Raw genomic sequence first — 15,551 nt, 5'->3', positions numbered from 1 at the left:
TCCCATTAATCATACATTTCCCTCTAGAATTCAGAAATGAGTTTCAAAGTAACATTTTAAGCCATAGCTGGTTTGGCTCCGTGGATAGAGCGTTGGGACTGCAGACTGAAGGGTCCTGGGTTTGATTCCAGTCAAGGGTATATACCTCAGCTGCAGGCTCCTCCCTGGCCCAGCAGGAGGCAACCAATCGATGTGTTGCTCTCACATCAATATTTCTGTCTTTCCCTCTCTCTTCCACTCTCTCTAAAAATCAATGGAAAAATATCCTCAGGTGAGGATTAAAAAACAAACAAAGTAACATTTTAAGTTTACCATCCTATTGTCTAGGACAGTGGTCGGCAAACTCAGTAGTCAACAGAGCCAAATATCAACAGTACAACGATTGAAATTTCTTTTGAGAGCCAAATTTTTTAAACTTAAACTATATAGGTAGGTACATTGTTATTAACTTAATTAGGGCACTCCTAAGCTGGCCTTTGCTAAAAACGTCCTCAATCTGAGGGGTCGACCTCAGCGAACATACCCCCACTTCTTCTAACGCCACTTCAAATAGACTCGCCCAGGCCGAAAACTGACTTCTGCGCATGGGCCATGAAGTTTCAATCGCACTGTACGTGTGCGCCCGCACGTGGTATTTTGTGGAAGAGCCACACTCAAGGGGCCAAAGAGCCGCATGTGGCTCGCGAGCTGTGGTTTGCCGACCACTGGTCTAGTACAATTGGCAGCATCCAAGATCCTTGTTAGAAGTTAAGAGGCATGTCATTCCCACTTTATTTGAATGGTAATATATTGAAAGAAATAAGGAGTGGGGGAGAAAAAGCTTGCAAAATACAGATTCCAGTTCAAATTTTATTTGCATACAAAAATATATTATACTGAGGAAAGCATATCACTGTTTCCAACTATATATAATTAATTACAAATATTTTCATAAAAGCACTTTAAATTACATGAAAGCCATCTTTTAAGAGAAATACAATATTAGCATGAGTGGTCTGCTCTAATATGCTGCAAGCAGGTAAACAAAGTCAGTTTCACTGTCGAAATTGCTCAAGGATGAGCCCAAAGGCTAGTTTTAGAACCAGCTGGGAATGGCCTGGTGGTAGGCGTGTGCTCATCTCTATTCCTTCTGGCAGCAAATTCTGTAGCTGATTTTACCAGGTCCTTGGAGATTTCTGAAGCTTTTCCCTTATGATGAAAGGACCCAGAACTTCTCCTTTTCTCACATACCTGTAAATAGGATAGATAAGGTTATCCATTCACAAAAGTGTACAGTTCCTATGCTTAACCACCATCTCGGACATGCATCAAAGCAACAAACTTAATGGCAGGCTTCTCACATAATGTATGTCTGATTAACTGGTATGACTGGTCAGCCCGCTGCAATTTCCATGAAGTAGACAGGCTTGTTACATGGGTCTAATGCAACTGAGCTGTAATTACAAAAAATCCCTGTCAAAACAGGCTTTGGTCTTCTGATGTAGGATGGTTCAGTGTGTAAGAAAATGGGCAATAACTCTGCAGGTAGAGAACACACAGGACCCTCCACCTAATATTTAAGCCTGTCTGAAATAGTGTGAAGAACAGAGTTATTTTTAAATAACCAGCTTTGGATCCAATTTTTCAGATTTTGCCCAGCTATTTAGCAGAGCACAGCATAAAATATTTTTTATGGAAAATCAACTCTTTCATTGAAAAAGTAAGGGGCTAGGACATAATTCTCTACGCTTGTTCTGTGACTGAACAAGGCCCCCAAAGAACAGAGCTACTGAAACGTTGATCTCAGAAGCTCTGGCTGTCCTCTGGCTCCTGAAATCCTGTCCTTTTGAAACAGAGTGTGCAGTTATGATCAGATATCTCCAATTTTCAACATTTTTGGTTGCACTAAATGGGGTATCATTGTGTAATGGCCAAATGGGAAATAAGGTATCGCCTACTTAATGTAGGTCTTTTTGTAACTAGAGTGGATCTTTGGTTACAGGGTCTCCCCAGCTAACTCTCTCTCAGGACCCAACCCTTTGGAAGTCAGACCTCACCAAGCACCTGGATCAAACCTGGGAATTTCCCTGGCTATGGGATGGAACCCTCTGGCTTGTCAGCATAATGCCTGCATAGCCAATCAGCTCATTTCTTCTCTGAAAAGCCTGGCAGACCATCATGATGGTAAAGCTCCAATCTTGCTCTAATGACTATACTACTTTTACTCTCCATTTCTCAAACAAAATGCCATTGTTTGCTGGTGGCCTAGTCTCGCTGTTTGAAAAGTTGCTCGGTCTACTTTAAGGCAAGCTGATCCTCCCAATTTCTTTCTGAGCCACTAGGGTCCTGTATTGGAACCTAAAGAAGCCTTATGGTGTAACTTCCTGCCCCAGGCAAGTTGGTAAACATTACAGCACTTTATCAGAGGTGTCGGTTAGTTTTCTGTTTGATTTTTTAATACCAGGCATGTACTCACTTGCTAATGTTCTGTCAAGATCAGCAATAAAGTCTTCTAGCTCTTTCGTGTCTCCTAGTTTGGCTGAAAAACAATAGTTGGAGTTTAGTTTCCGCATATCAGAGACAGCTGATGACTCCCACCTTTTCTACTATTATTTGACCCTGTTTTGCATCTCTCTATCTTCAGAGATGTTAGTGAAGAGTGTCCTGTACCAACCCCAGTGTCTGCTCCAGAGTTTACTTACAGTCAACTCAGAACCACATTCTGAAGAGTAGCCTAAATGTTTCTTTTATCCCCCTCCCCTACCCGCCCCTCAACAATCTGGAAGAACCACCTCCCTTCGAGGCCTTAAAAGCTTGGGGGGTAATAAGGAAGGGGGGTGTAAGGAGCAAGGAAGAAAGATAAAAGGTTTTCCTTTTTTGATTGTGTAGGATTTGAGTTATCTGTCAAAAATATTCAGTAAGCATGGCCCTGTGCAGAATGGACACCCAGATCCCCTAATTCCTGCTGCACTTCTCTGACACTTTCCTGCTTGTACTGTCACCTTAAGCCCTCAGAGTCCCTCCAGTATGAAATGAATGAGGAGCCACTGGTCCTTGTCGAAGTGGTACAGGGAAGGGGACATGAGGCTTCTCTTATCCCATCCAGGTGCTAGGAAGAGGTAACAAATCCTTCTCTTGATCTTGTTTCCTCTGTATCCTGATACATACTTTTTCTGTATATCTTACTTTTTTGTGTAGAATTCATCATTCATGCCTTCTCTGAAATGCATTACTGGATATATGTATTAATTAACCCCTGCGGCTACAAATGGCTCTTTGTTTTTAGTTTATATAGCCAATTTGCCAGTAGGGCTCTGTTCCCCTCTTTAATTCCTACCTCTTGAGGATCAGGTAGCAGATCTGGACATGTTTTAAGCCACTTTCTAGACTGCTCTGTCTGTCTGAATTCAACAGACCTGTTACAGACGGAGGGCAGGACAATGGCGAAGTCCCTGGAGGCTGCTAATATTGCTATCCTGAGAGAGTTTTAAAACGGCTCCTTTGAAAGAGAGAATTTTGCCTTAATGCCAGAGTGAGAAAAGTGATGGGATCTTCATATTTCTCTTCAACTACGTTCTATTTTTATTGCATTCTGCAACTATTTTCAGCAAGTATAATGTTTCTTAAGGGAGAAAAAAACTCCTTTTGTTTTCAAAAGGGCCCTTGTTCACTGTAACAGAACATTTGGCTCTCTAGCTGGCGACACTTACTAGCTCCAAAAAATAAGAAGCCGCTCATGCATCCTTAAAGCTTCCAGGGCTACTCATACCACAGCAGAGACGGGCTGGAGCTGCTATTTAGAATCGTGTTAGATCATCTCTTGTCTCATAATGATGAACCCATTTAATTGCTAAATTGGTCATCTGAAATCATTGGTTAAATAGTTAATGCAATAAAAAGACTGCTACTTTCTGCAAAGTCTAACTGCTGAGTTTTAAACTCTGGAACCCACCAGTCAGGGAGCGCGCTGTCCTCGCACAGTCTCAAGGACACCTCCTGAGAGAGAGCAGAGCGCTGTGTGGCGTCTACTAGCTTTCTTTCTCCCTGTGAATTTGGGGTTTTTTTTTGTGACCCCCATGCCACCCCCACCGTGTTATCTGATTTCACTTCCACACTGATCAAAATCCTGAAAAATAATAAATTCCACTTTACACTATACTATACTAAGAGATTTGTCATCTGTTTGTTTTGCCTTTGGGAAAGATAGGTTAAGGATCAGGGGGAAGAGAGAAGAGACTGAGAAGAGGAAGGGAATAAGGAAGCAAAAAAACCGAGCTCCAACTAATGAACTCACCTTTCCGAGGAGTGACGGCAGGAGAGAGCAGAGCCGGGGTGGAATCTGTTGGAGAATTCAGTTTTTCATCACTGAAGCTGAAGCTGTTTCTGTAAAATGAATCTGCACCTTTTAGGAAAGAAAACATAACTCATTAGGAATCAATAGCTTATCACCAAAAGGAGCAAAAGATACAAATTTCTAGTAAACAAAATGGGTTGATTTCCAGATTTTATATGTATGCCCCCAAAATGATTTGAAACAGGAGAGCGTGCCTCTGTGTGTGTGTGTGTGTGTGTGTGTGTGTCTAGTCACACGCACCAAAGGCCCTTGCTGCCCTGAAAAAGGTCAGGTGTGATGGAGTCACCACAACTACACTGGCCTCCTTGCAACACAGAGGAGCCCACTGCCCAGGTGCCTGACCAACACCAGGATGATTTGGGATCTTAGACATAAGGAATCATCTTTTCTAAAAAATTTATTTTCTGCCCTCTGAACCCCCTAAAATATAAACACAAGGTTGGATCCCATGACTTAATAATTTTCCCTGTCTGTTCCAGAGAGAATCTTTGTCATGATTTTCCTGAGAGCTTACACTCTGGAGTTAAGCTAGAGGGTCAACGATAAAGATTTCTCCTCCGGTAGCTTGTCTGTTACAGACACTTTGAGTGACTTCATGGTTCCCTCTATTGTCATACCCCCAAAGACCAGACCGACAGCAAGGCAAAGTCACAGAAGCAGGGCTGCACTGGGAGTCAAGGAAACTGTTCAGCTACTTGGGTGCCCTTGAGCAAGACAGTATCCCTGGGCCTCAGCTTACCCATCAATAAAATGGGAAAATGGACTAAATAATCCTTAAAGTCCTTTCCTGCTCTCAAGTTCTGAGATTCTATTTCTCTAAATCCTGCCAAGGGAGAGGAAACCAACTCACAGCCAGCCCAGCCATGCGGCCGTGACAGAGAGGCGCTGCTGGCTGAGCTGCACCTACTCAAAGGGCTCAAAGGCAGAGCAGACAGCGGAAGCAGGATGTGGCCAATGAGGTCACAAAGGAACAGTCTTCCTGGTTAAAACAAAACACAAAGCCAGCCACGGCTATAGCGGAGATGATCTGGAAATACTCTTCAGGTGAGAGAGGGAAGCCGAATCATGAGGGCCTGGCCAGCCCCGACTCCTCCATAAGAATTCTCCAATTACCTCCTGGTCAGGAGGAGGCAAACACATCCTTCTTCGGTCCCCTTAACACAAAATGAACACAACTAAGTTACAAAAGATGTGCCCAGAATAAAAAGGGTTTTCAGAAGCAAAGGTTTCTGGTCCCAAGAGAATTTATCTTCACCCCTAAAGGCTGCTACAAGCTCTCAGACACCTCACCTGGCTCCCTTGCCTCCCCTGCTATTCTGCAGGGGGTTGTGGGGGTGGGGGGGGCACCATCTTGTCTTCCTGGCCCACACACCCATCTTGTCCACTTTTTCAAACACACCCAACCCTCGAAGTTTTCGACCTTCAAAGGTCCAGCTCACATCACCTGAAAGGACCACATCATTTTTCAGGGTTTTGATAATGAACACCTACTGAGATCCAAATGGTGAACCTCTCACATTTCCCCAAAAACATATTCCTCAGAATACTGGTCCTTTAAAAAAGAGAGAGAGAGAGAGAGAACTGTGTAATCAACTAAGCTTGGGGAGCACTGAGCATCCTTGGAGATTCCCATTGTGCATTTCCACTTGAACATCCCTGAGAAGTCTTGTGATAAAGAAAGCCCTGTTTCCCAAGTTCACTTGATCACGGGACACTTTTCTGGGGCACCCCGTTAACATTTCTTAGGACCCTTGGACTCAGTGGGACTCAACTTGGCAAGTGCCTTCTGTTTGCCTTGTCAGCTAAGCCCACCTCTAGAGCAGTCTGGGTTTCCTCAAGGGAAAGCCTTTTCCCAGCATACAGCAAAGTGGCTGTGTCCACTGCAGACCTACAGCAGTGTTACTATTTGTCACCAGGCCATAGTCAGGAGAAGCCCACAAAGTTATGGGAGAAAGATGAGGCAAGTCATAGCGGCAGGAAAACCACAGAGGGCCCGGGGGAGGAGGCCTCGCGCCCAGACTCCGGAGCCAGAAGGAACACTAGGTCTTTGGCGAATTATCTCACCCCCATCCCTGGTCCAGAGTGCCAAGCCCAGAGACTCGCTGGCCCGGATCTCAGTGGCCACACCTCTGTTCTCTATCTCCCACAGACAGTTGGCCATGGAGAGCCAGTTTCTCCACCACACCTTACTCCACCCCACCCTGTACCACAGGCCCTTGCCAGGACTTCAGACTTCATCTCTTTTCTGCTCTAATTCTCCAGCTATTTTACATCACCATATACCCATCCTTTGGGAGGAAAACACACACACACACACACACATTAGCTCATATTCTGGCTCATTGATACACCTTGATGTCTTCTCTCTTTCTATAAGTCCTATGCACAATCTGCGCCAAACTTGACTCCAGACTCCAAAATGTTCACCTATCAAAAGGAAATGAAACCCAGCATCCTTTAGCCAAAACTTCCCACAGTTTAGTCCCACCCTGTGGGCTTATTCTACAAATGTTATTCATGAAAAAGATGCAAAGGACAACCTCAGGAGCCCCAAAGATACGGTGGGCCCGGCAGAAGCTGCCGGGATGTGTGGGAGAGAGGCCGTGAAGGCTGTGTGGCCTGTGCAGGTCACTTCACCTCTGAGCCTTAGTTTCTTTTGCAAAAGGTGCTCCATGTATGATACCCATGGTTTTCATGATTTATTCTCAAGTTCCTGGCAAAATGGAGGATGGAACACCCAGGACAGGAAAGGTCACCACAGAGAATAGTAAGAATCAAGATTTGGGGCCCAGGCTTCCTCCTCTTCTTCAGACAGTAGCAAAGTCCTTAGGAGAAGTTTCTCTTTAGAGGTGCCCTAGAACAAACCTCCCAAGAACAAACCACCAACACAAAAGTACCTCAAACGCTTGACCTCTCTGTACCCTTTGTCCAATAAAATTTCATATTATAGACTTTTATTAAGCACCTGCAATGAACAACATCTCATGCTAAGCATTGTGGTAAATTAAAAGGTAAGCAAAGCCTGGCTTCCTGTTCTTGTCATTCCCCTGGAACTCTACTCCTTGCAAAATAATGGCCAGTTAGTCTAATGAAATGACAGCAATGTGTATTATTAATATACATTATTAATGTATTATTGGCCCACCCGGGTATCAGGTGCTATTAATAGGGGCTTGAGGGACACGTAACAGTGATGATTTGAGGAACCTTGGCAGGTGTCAAGAATAGATATTTTAAAGCCTTACATCTACTTCAATCAGCTCTAAAGCCCATCTCACAAGCAACCCAAAGCCCCATAAAACATCCTTGTCAAGTCAACTTCGTGTGCTGAAGCCAGGAACCTCAAATTCAGGGACCAAGTTTTATAAGAAACCGTTAGAAGAAATGTAAGCATATTAAATATACGAACATCTAACTTTAGAATCACTAACAGAGCTTGGGAAACCCGGCTGCAAAAACAGAGGCTTGTTTAAAAGGTAGATGTGCTTTTTTAGTTTAGGGGTGGGGAGAAAGGTAATTTAGGGTTAGCACCAACATGCGCTAGTCCAGCGGGAAGTAAAACCACAGACAGTGAACCTTGGCCAGAGCTCCTGTAAATATAGAACAATCCCACACGTTTAAGGCAAGCAAACTATAGTAATCAACTGAGAAAAAGAAAGCCTTGGACCTGTTTCCCTTTTGCCACAGGGAATGGGGGGGGGGGGGCGTGAATCTCCCCTCAAAAGTCTAAGTTCTGACAGCCTCCCTGAAAGTGGGGTAGAATAAGAAAGAGCCCCTTCCTCAGTTTCACCGCTGTCGTCTCAGCTTTCCTTCTGGGACTGCTCGTGCCTCCAGACACCTCTCCAGGTGGCTTTCAGAGTGAGACCTGTGACCCACCCAGAATTCCTAACGCAGTACTAGGGCAACCAGAGGGCTCCTAACTCCCCGTTTTCCCACGGTTTGAACACGTTCAGGTTCTAGTCTCAGTGGCTCCTATGTCTGATCAGCCAATATGCTTCCCATCATGCTGGCACCCAGGGTCCATAAGGTCCCCTCTCCCAGGGCCAAGCTGGAATAGTCTAGGCCAGTGGTCGGCAAACTGCGGCTCTCGAGCCACATGCGGCTCTTTGGCCCCTTGAGTGTGGCCACGAAGTTTCAATCGCACTGTACGTGCGCGCCCGCACGTGGTATTTTGTGGAAGAGCCACACTCAAGGGGCCGCAGTTTGCCAACCACTGGTCTAGGCAAAGACATTCAAACATTCTAGGTCTTACACATGCTAAGGAAGCCAGTTGCTTTTCCCCTAAAATGGCCCTACAATATCATAATAGCCCTAGCATACACAGTAAACTTCAGACCTTAAACACATTTGGCTTAAAGTTATTTTTCAAACTACGTTGTTTTCTCACTATTTTTGGAAATAGTTTTAGAAATATTGAGAAAACAATATAGTTTGAAGAATAAGTTTAAACCAAAGATGTTTACATCCCCTGCAGCATGTCTGATGATCAAGTTTGAACCACACTGCCCTAGCTCCTAACTACACTGCCCGTTTACTGGTGAAGTTAAACTACTCCCACAAAGGTGCCTGAGATTATCTGTCAGAACCCAAGTAGGAGAAAGGAACAAGCCTATTTTGATCACCCCCATTTGAATGCCACCCCTAAGGTGAAGTTATCTTGCAATTGTTATTTTGGTCCTCTTCATGTCTTAGGACTCCCTAAGTGGGAACATGAAGGAGTATTTCCTTATTAAATATCCGTTATTCTTTCCTGTCTAAGTAACTTGCTTCTTTGGGTGGAAGAAGAAGTGTCTATCTTTCTCTTTTGGATGCAAGTAACCTAGTGAGAAAAGGAAGGGTTCTTGGGGGAAAAAAACAGAAATGCACCTGGCCAGTGTGGTTCAGTGGTTGAGCATCAACCTATGAACCAGGAGGTCACGATTCAATTCCTGGTCAGGGCACAAGCCCACACTATGGGTTCTGTCCCCAGTGGGGGGTGCAGGAGGCAACTGATCAATGATTCTCTCTCATCATTGATGTTTCCATCTCTCTCTCCCTCTCTTCCTCTCTGAAATCAACAAAAATATATATTTTTTAAAAAGAGCAAGTATTTCTTCCTAATTATGGGCTTATGGATATTTCTAATTGCACTAATTAAACAGCATCAGTTCAACCTTACAGCCAGAGAAACTGAAGCCCACTCATCGCCCAGGGCTGACAGTGCTCAGCCTGGGCTCCACTGCCCCAGCAGATGAGCACTTGAAAGATACACCTTCACACACAACCACCACTGCTAAACAGGCACGTGATCTGGGTCCAATGGGACTTCATATCTACTCCTGAGGATTTGGCTCCCATTCCAGCCACAATCCACCTTGAAGAGCAAGGCCTTAGAGAGAGAGAGCCCATGTGGTTCTGATGTTTTATCAGAAAAATACAAATAACAGTGTCTACCTTTTAGAACTGTGGTAGCGATCATATGAGATAACACATTTAAAGCACAGCAAAGAGACCACTAATAGTAAGAGCTAATAAGTACTAATAGTAATCATAGTCAGGGCTTGGCAAATGTGACCTTCTCTTATTATCTTATCTTGGTGTGTCTCCCTTTTGGTGGACTGAATTCAGCAGGTCTACCTCTCTCAAACATTCTCTTCCACAGGAAAGCATTAAACAGACAAATGATTAAAACAAATGCCTGTACGCAATTCTTGGTGGCAATTAAGATATACATATTATGTTTCCTTAAGAAATTACTATTTAGATACATACCGCTTCTGTCAAGACTACTTCTAAGCAGTCATGTGGAGGACAAACTACACATTAGTTGAAAAGGATGATGTCACTGGAGCCTTCTTTATACCCTCCCCGTTACTTCTCTAAACACCAAACTACGGTTTAGTTCAACAGTTAACAACAAAAGCAGAAAACGAAATAGACACACATACGCTAAGAACAATACAGATTATTTCACACATCCCCCGAAACCCGTTCAGAATGTGTTTCAAGTACCTTCTCTTTGAGGCCCCTGAAAGCAGATCCCAGCTCTGAAACCCTACCCAGAGGGAGCTGCAATCACCCATGAATGGGCGCGCTCAGACCATACTCCAGCCAAGTGCGGCTGTGGTTTAGAAAGGAGCTGTTCTTTGCAATAGACCAGCACTGGACAGGCTGCCCCAGCTTTCTTTCCTGTGGGGGAGAGAATTTGTTCTCAATGAATAACTTGCTCCATGCCCCAGTAGAAGGAGATGTATTTCAGTTTGGCCACAGATAGTGAGACACATTTCAAAAGTTTTTAGGCTTCCCTTTGAAATTAAATATAAGCGGTCTGGTCATTAGCCACAAAGTCCAAAAATACAAAACGGAAAATTAACAGCACACTATTCCATTCCCTTTCACCTCAAAGCTGCAATTAGATCTAACCCTTGGGCAAGGCAGCCAAAAGAAAGTCAGCTGGAACTCGGGTTTCTGACTCAAACTCTGAAGGGTGGTGCGTGCCCTTTATCCCTTCTCAGGAGACAGCTCATGTTTAAGTCTAGGACTGAACCTTTGCCCTCTGACAAGGAAGAACTTTGGATTTCAAAAGAAGAGAATTACAAGGAAAGGTCATTGCTTGCACTTCCAGAGTCAGGGCAGCAAAGAGAGTGCCATTCATGCCTGTAGCCATCTAGGGAGTGAAATCTCAAGAATAACCCAGAATTGCTTCAAATTCACTTTGAAAAATAAGTAATTTGAAACCGGCAAGCATGTAATACTGAAAAGTCACCCAATGTGCTGTTTGACACCTAAGCAGACATCCATAATCCTTAGAGGACATCTGGGTTCCTGAAGAAAGCTGTGTCTCTTGAGGCTGTTTAGGACAGAGACCCTGGGCGTCACCAGGGAGCAACTCCCTGTCCAGTCTGAGTGGGGAGTCAAAGCCAGCACTCCCCCAGGGGCCTGCCTGAAGGAGGGGTCACTTCCTAAAACACTTGAACCCAGCAGTGCCAGGGATTCTTTCAAAACTGTCTGTAATGGAGCAGCCAGTCGGGGAGCGCGGGGCCAAAAGAAAGTGCAAGAAGTTATTTCAAAAATTCCCAAGAGCAGCCGTTTATGACACTTTTCTGGTTTCACAAATGTTTCAGCATTGTGCCCTCCCACGTCCCCTCCCACCCCCATTCCAGTGCCACTTGCTCCACGTCCTCTGAAAAGTTATTGCTGAGAGGGGAGGAAGGGGAAGGAGCGGAGGCGAGGGAACTGTGGAAAGGCTTGGGTCCCAGGAGGCCCGTCTGGCTGAGGCCGGACCAGCTGCTTCAGGAAGCCCTCCAGCCCGTGGCACCTGCCGGCCGCAGGGGGATCCACTGGCCCTCCAGAGCCTCCCCCGGGTTCTTGCCCCCGCTGGGCGACCGCCCCGAGACTCCGCTCTCCCGGTGCATTGGGAACTGCCCTGAGCGGTAGGGTCACCTCGCTGGGCCCCACCCCTCCGACTACAGATAGGCAAACTGAGACCGCGCCCAGCGCTCCTGCACAGACCAGGCGGGAGCCTCGGGGCGCGGGGCACCTTCCGCGCTGGGGCGCACTTACTCTCGGAGTCGCTGAAGCCGCTGCTGTCGCTGACGCTGGCGCTGCTCCGCCGCTTCATGCGCTCCAGGTGCTCCTCGTAGTGGAAGTGGCGCTCGTGGAAGGGCGATGCGAAGTCAGCCAGCACCGCGTCGAACTCGCACAGCGCGTCCGTCAGGTCGCCGGCAGCCGCGGAGTCCAGGGCTGGCGCTGGGGGCGGGGACGCGGGCTCAGACGCCGGGCCCCGCGGGCACCCCGTCCCGCCCGGAGGGGCCGCCCGCTCGCGGGGATAACGACCCTCCCTGCGCTCGCCCGGTGGCCGCACGCGGGCGCGCCGCTGCTGATTTCCTAGCATTCTGCACCCCCTGGAAGCCCGGCCTGCTATCCCGCCACCTTAGAGAGAAGGAAACAGCCTGCGGCGGGTGAAACTGCCGGCCAAGGCCCCCGCTGGTGACACAGCGGAACTCTTTCCCACGCGCGCCGGCTCCGTGTCCCCACGCTCGCTCCCCCGGGGGCGCGTGCGAACCCGCTGGCGGAGGGAAAACTGAGTCAGGCTGCGCCCGCGGGGTCGAGCTCGGGTCCTCAGCCCTGCGTGGGGCGGGGGTGGGGGGGAGGAGGCGGGGGGAAACTGACCCGCCACGGCAGGCTCCCGCCGGTGAGGATGGCGGGAGGTAAAGTGTAAGGGAGGACACGGCATCACTCTTCTCTCCCGCTCCCACCCTCCCCCCACACCTGTAGGCCCAGGGCTCTAAGGGGACCCCCGCTCACCTGCGGCTGCGGCGGCCGCGGGGCTGCCCTGCGATGCGGGCGGCTTCATGGGCGGGCTCTGCCCGGCGCGGGGCGGAGGGTCCTGCGAGGTGCTGCCCGGGACCCGGGACGCTCGCACTGCAGCCGGGGGCTCGGCGCGCGCTCCCGCTCTGCTTGTCGCTCTGCTCCCGCTCTGCTCCCCGCTCTGCTCCCGCTCTACTTGTCGCTCCTTGCCGCGTCCAGTACGGTCCGGTCCGCACGCGCCCTTTCAACAGCGCCGCCACCGCAGCCGGAGTGACTTATAGCCGCCGGCGGAGGCGGAGGCGGGGCGGGGCGGGGCGGGGCCAGCGAGTGGGCTCCGCCGCCCGCCAAGATGCCCTTGTCCCCAGACACCGCCCTCGCCACGCGCCGCCCGGGAACCGCAGTGACTAGGACTGGCTGGAGCCCAGGTTACAGCCCCAAATATTTACCCGCCGTTTTCCCCGCGCACCCTGACAACCCGACCCAGGAAGATGCCTTTGACGTCACCAGAGCCCCCAAAAGTTCTACTTTCGGCTGGAGCTCCGCTGCTTGCCGCCATGTGCCCGGAACCTACTGGAGGCTCGGTTCCCTCATCTGTGAAATGAAAACGCTGAGCCTCCAGGGTTTGCTGTGAAGAGTAAAGTAGCTGAAAGGCTGAGAGGAGAGACCCAGGGGGTGTCTCCCACGCGTCCCCACCCAACTTCTCCGAGGGACTTAAGAGTTGTGGGTGGAGCCCTAGCGGGTAGCTCAGTTACTTCAAGCGGGGTCCCAATGTGCCAAGGTTGCCGCAGTTCCATCCCCGTGGGGCACATACAAGAGACAACCAATGAACGCATGAATAGAGGGAACAACAGATAGATGTTTTTCTCTCTTTCTCTCAAATCAATAGATAAAAATAAAAAGAGTTGTGGGCCCAGCCGGTGTGGCTCAGTGGTTGGGCCGGGACCTATGAACCAGGAGGTTACGGTTAGATTCCTGGTGGGAACACATGTCCGGTTTCGGGCTTGATTACTGGGGCCTGCGGGAGACAGCCAATCAATGATTCTCTCTCATCACTGATGTTTCTATCTCTCCCTCTCCCTTCCTCTCTGAATTCAATAGAAACATGTAAAATTTAAAAAGTGTTGTGGGTGGAAAGTGTGGGAGGAAAGAGAGACAGAAGTCAGGGGAGTCCACGGTTTACCAACCTTGACTGCTCCCAGCTGAGCCGGAGCCTGACTACAGTCCCCAACTTCATTCTGGAGGAGCTTGTTAGGTGGAAGAAATGGCTTCTTAGGTGCAGGAAGTACCTGGGCCCCTCTGAGTCCACACTAATGGGCCACCCTGCCCAGCCGCCTGGCAAGGCACCAGTTGTGACTGTGAATGACTCTTCTTGTGCTGCCCAATGGAGTAGCCACTGACCACAGCTGGCTATTTAAATGTAAAGCAATTAAAATAGAATAAAATGAAAAAATGGAGTCTCTCAGTCCAACTAGCCACATGTCAAGCGCTCAACTGTCATCATTGCTAAAACTTCTACTGGGAGACCTTGCCAGGGTTTCGGACTCACAAAGCTGGCTTCAGGGAGAAACAAGGGGTCTTATCCTGGTTATCAAGGGCCTCCAAGGTCAGGTCTGGCATGCACCATTTTCAGCCCCAGAGCAACCCTGAGAGGCGGAATTACTGCTTCTGTTTCACAGGTGAGGCACAGAGAGGTTAGGTAGCCAGATAGTCAGGTCCTGATGGCAGGGCAGCCCTATCTGGTTTCAGAGCCACTTTGGGCTTCACCACACCTGCACTTCCTCCACAGGGTAAGGTGGAGAACTGAGCAGACAGGAGGAAGAGGCTCCAAATACTGAAGTAGATAATCCAGGTCCTTAAAGCAGCAAGGCAAGGCATATGCATCTTTCATTTCACCTCTTTTATTTTTTCCTTTTTTTCACCTCCCTTTTTAATTTTTTTTTCCTCTTTCCCACTGGTGATGCCCTGGGCTAGCAGAGCAGCAACCAATTGGGCAGCTGAGACCACGGAACTGCTTTCCAAATGCGGCTCTCCCTCCTGGGCGGGGGCAGGGTACAGGGTGGTGGACAACCCAGCCCAGCTCTTGCATCCCTGTCAGCTGAAGAATCAGCCAAGCTGATCTTCAGAACAGCCTACAAAACAGCTCCAGTTTACAGCAGCCATTCAGTTTACCGAGACAGTGACAATGAAGGTAACCTCTTCTCAGGTTGGCTGGCTGTTGTCATCTGCACCCCATTGTAAGGGAACCCACCCAAGCATTGAGGGGCCCCAACTCAAAGTGTCACCTCTAGCATGGGTGTTACTCTGGTTATGGAAGACTACTGCTCTCTTCTCTTTCCTAATTATAATTTTAATATATAGAAAAATATAGAGAATTAGGTCATAGCACTCTGTGTAGCCACCACTGAGAATGAACACATGTTAACATTTTATTTTTGCTTCAGATATTTTTTGAGGTATAATTTAGATACAACAAAGTATGCAAAATTTGAGTGTAAGTTCGGTAAATGTTTACCTGTGTAATTACCATCCAGATGAAGATATAGTATTTTTTTCTCACCCTAGAAGAGTCCGGATGCCATTTTCCAGTCAGTGGGCCCCCATAAGTAACCCCTATGATAGTTAACCCAAGGATTATTAGTTTGCCAATTCTAAAACTCCTTAAACAAAATCATAGTGTATTCATTTTTTTATATATCTGGCTTCTTTTGCTTAACGTAATGTCCATGCATGGGTGGTGTTGCAGTATTAATCCATCCTCCTGCTGGTGGACATCTAAGTTGTTTGGTTGCTGCTGCTGGTGGGCTGGTCTTACTTGAATAGTGCTGCAGTGAGTATTCTTGCACCTGTCTCCTTGTGTACATGATTAAGAGCCTTTAGGATATACATCTAGAAGTGGGAAAACCAAATTGCTTTAGTTATCTCTAGTCAT

General features: G+C 47.8%; 1 protein-coding gene across 1 annotated transcript; it reads right to left on the bottom strand.

Moving 5' to 3' along the window:
• Positions 1–835: 835 nt before the first annotated feature.
• RGCC (regulator of cell cycle) lies at positions 836–12,875 on the bottom strand. Its single transcript, XM_070409004.1, has 5 exons — positions 12,620–12,875; positions 11,876–12,061; positions 4,274–4,381; positions 2,456–2,518; positions 836–1,230 (listed from the first exon to the last, which is right to left on the bottom strand). Exons 1-5 carry the CDS (start codon positions 12,666–12,668, stop codon positions 1,223–1,225), a joined length of 414 nt encoding a protein of 137 aa, XP_070265105.1. The 5' UTR covers positions 12,669–12,875; the 3' UTR covers positions 836–1,222.
• Positions 12,876–15,551: the final 2,676 nt, after the last annotated feature.

This window comes from Myotis yumanensis, unplaced genomic scaffold (assembly GCF_028538775.1).
Source record: "Myotis yumanensis isolate MYYU_CA2020_CCGP unplaced genomic scaffold, mMyoYum1.0.hap1 SCAF_3, whole genome shotgun sequence".
NCBI classification, from domain to species: Eukaryota; Metazoa; Chordata; class Mammalia; order Chiroptera; family Vespertilionidae; genus Myotis; species Myotis yumanensis.
This window is presented reverse-complemented; position numbering and strand designations above follow the sequence as displayed.

What these genes read in the sequence shown, in the direction of transcription:
- RGCC (XM_070409004.1), bottom strand. Translation starts at nt 12,668, where the DNA reads ATGAAGCCGCCCGCATCGCAGGGCAGCCCCGCGGCCGCCGCAGCCGCA. An exon ending in CGCGGCCGCCGCAGCCGCAG is followed by an intron (nt 12,062 to 12,619) that starts GTGAGCGGGGGT and finishes CCCCGCCCCCAG; the next exon opens with CGCCAGCCCTGGACTCCGCG. An exon ending in TGCCGTCACTCCTCGGAAAG is followed by an intron (nt 2,519 to 4,273) that starts GTGAGTTCATTA and finishes ATTGTTTTTCAG; the next exon opens with CCAAACTAGGAGACACGAAA.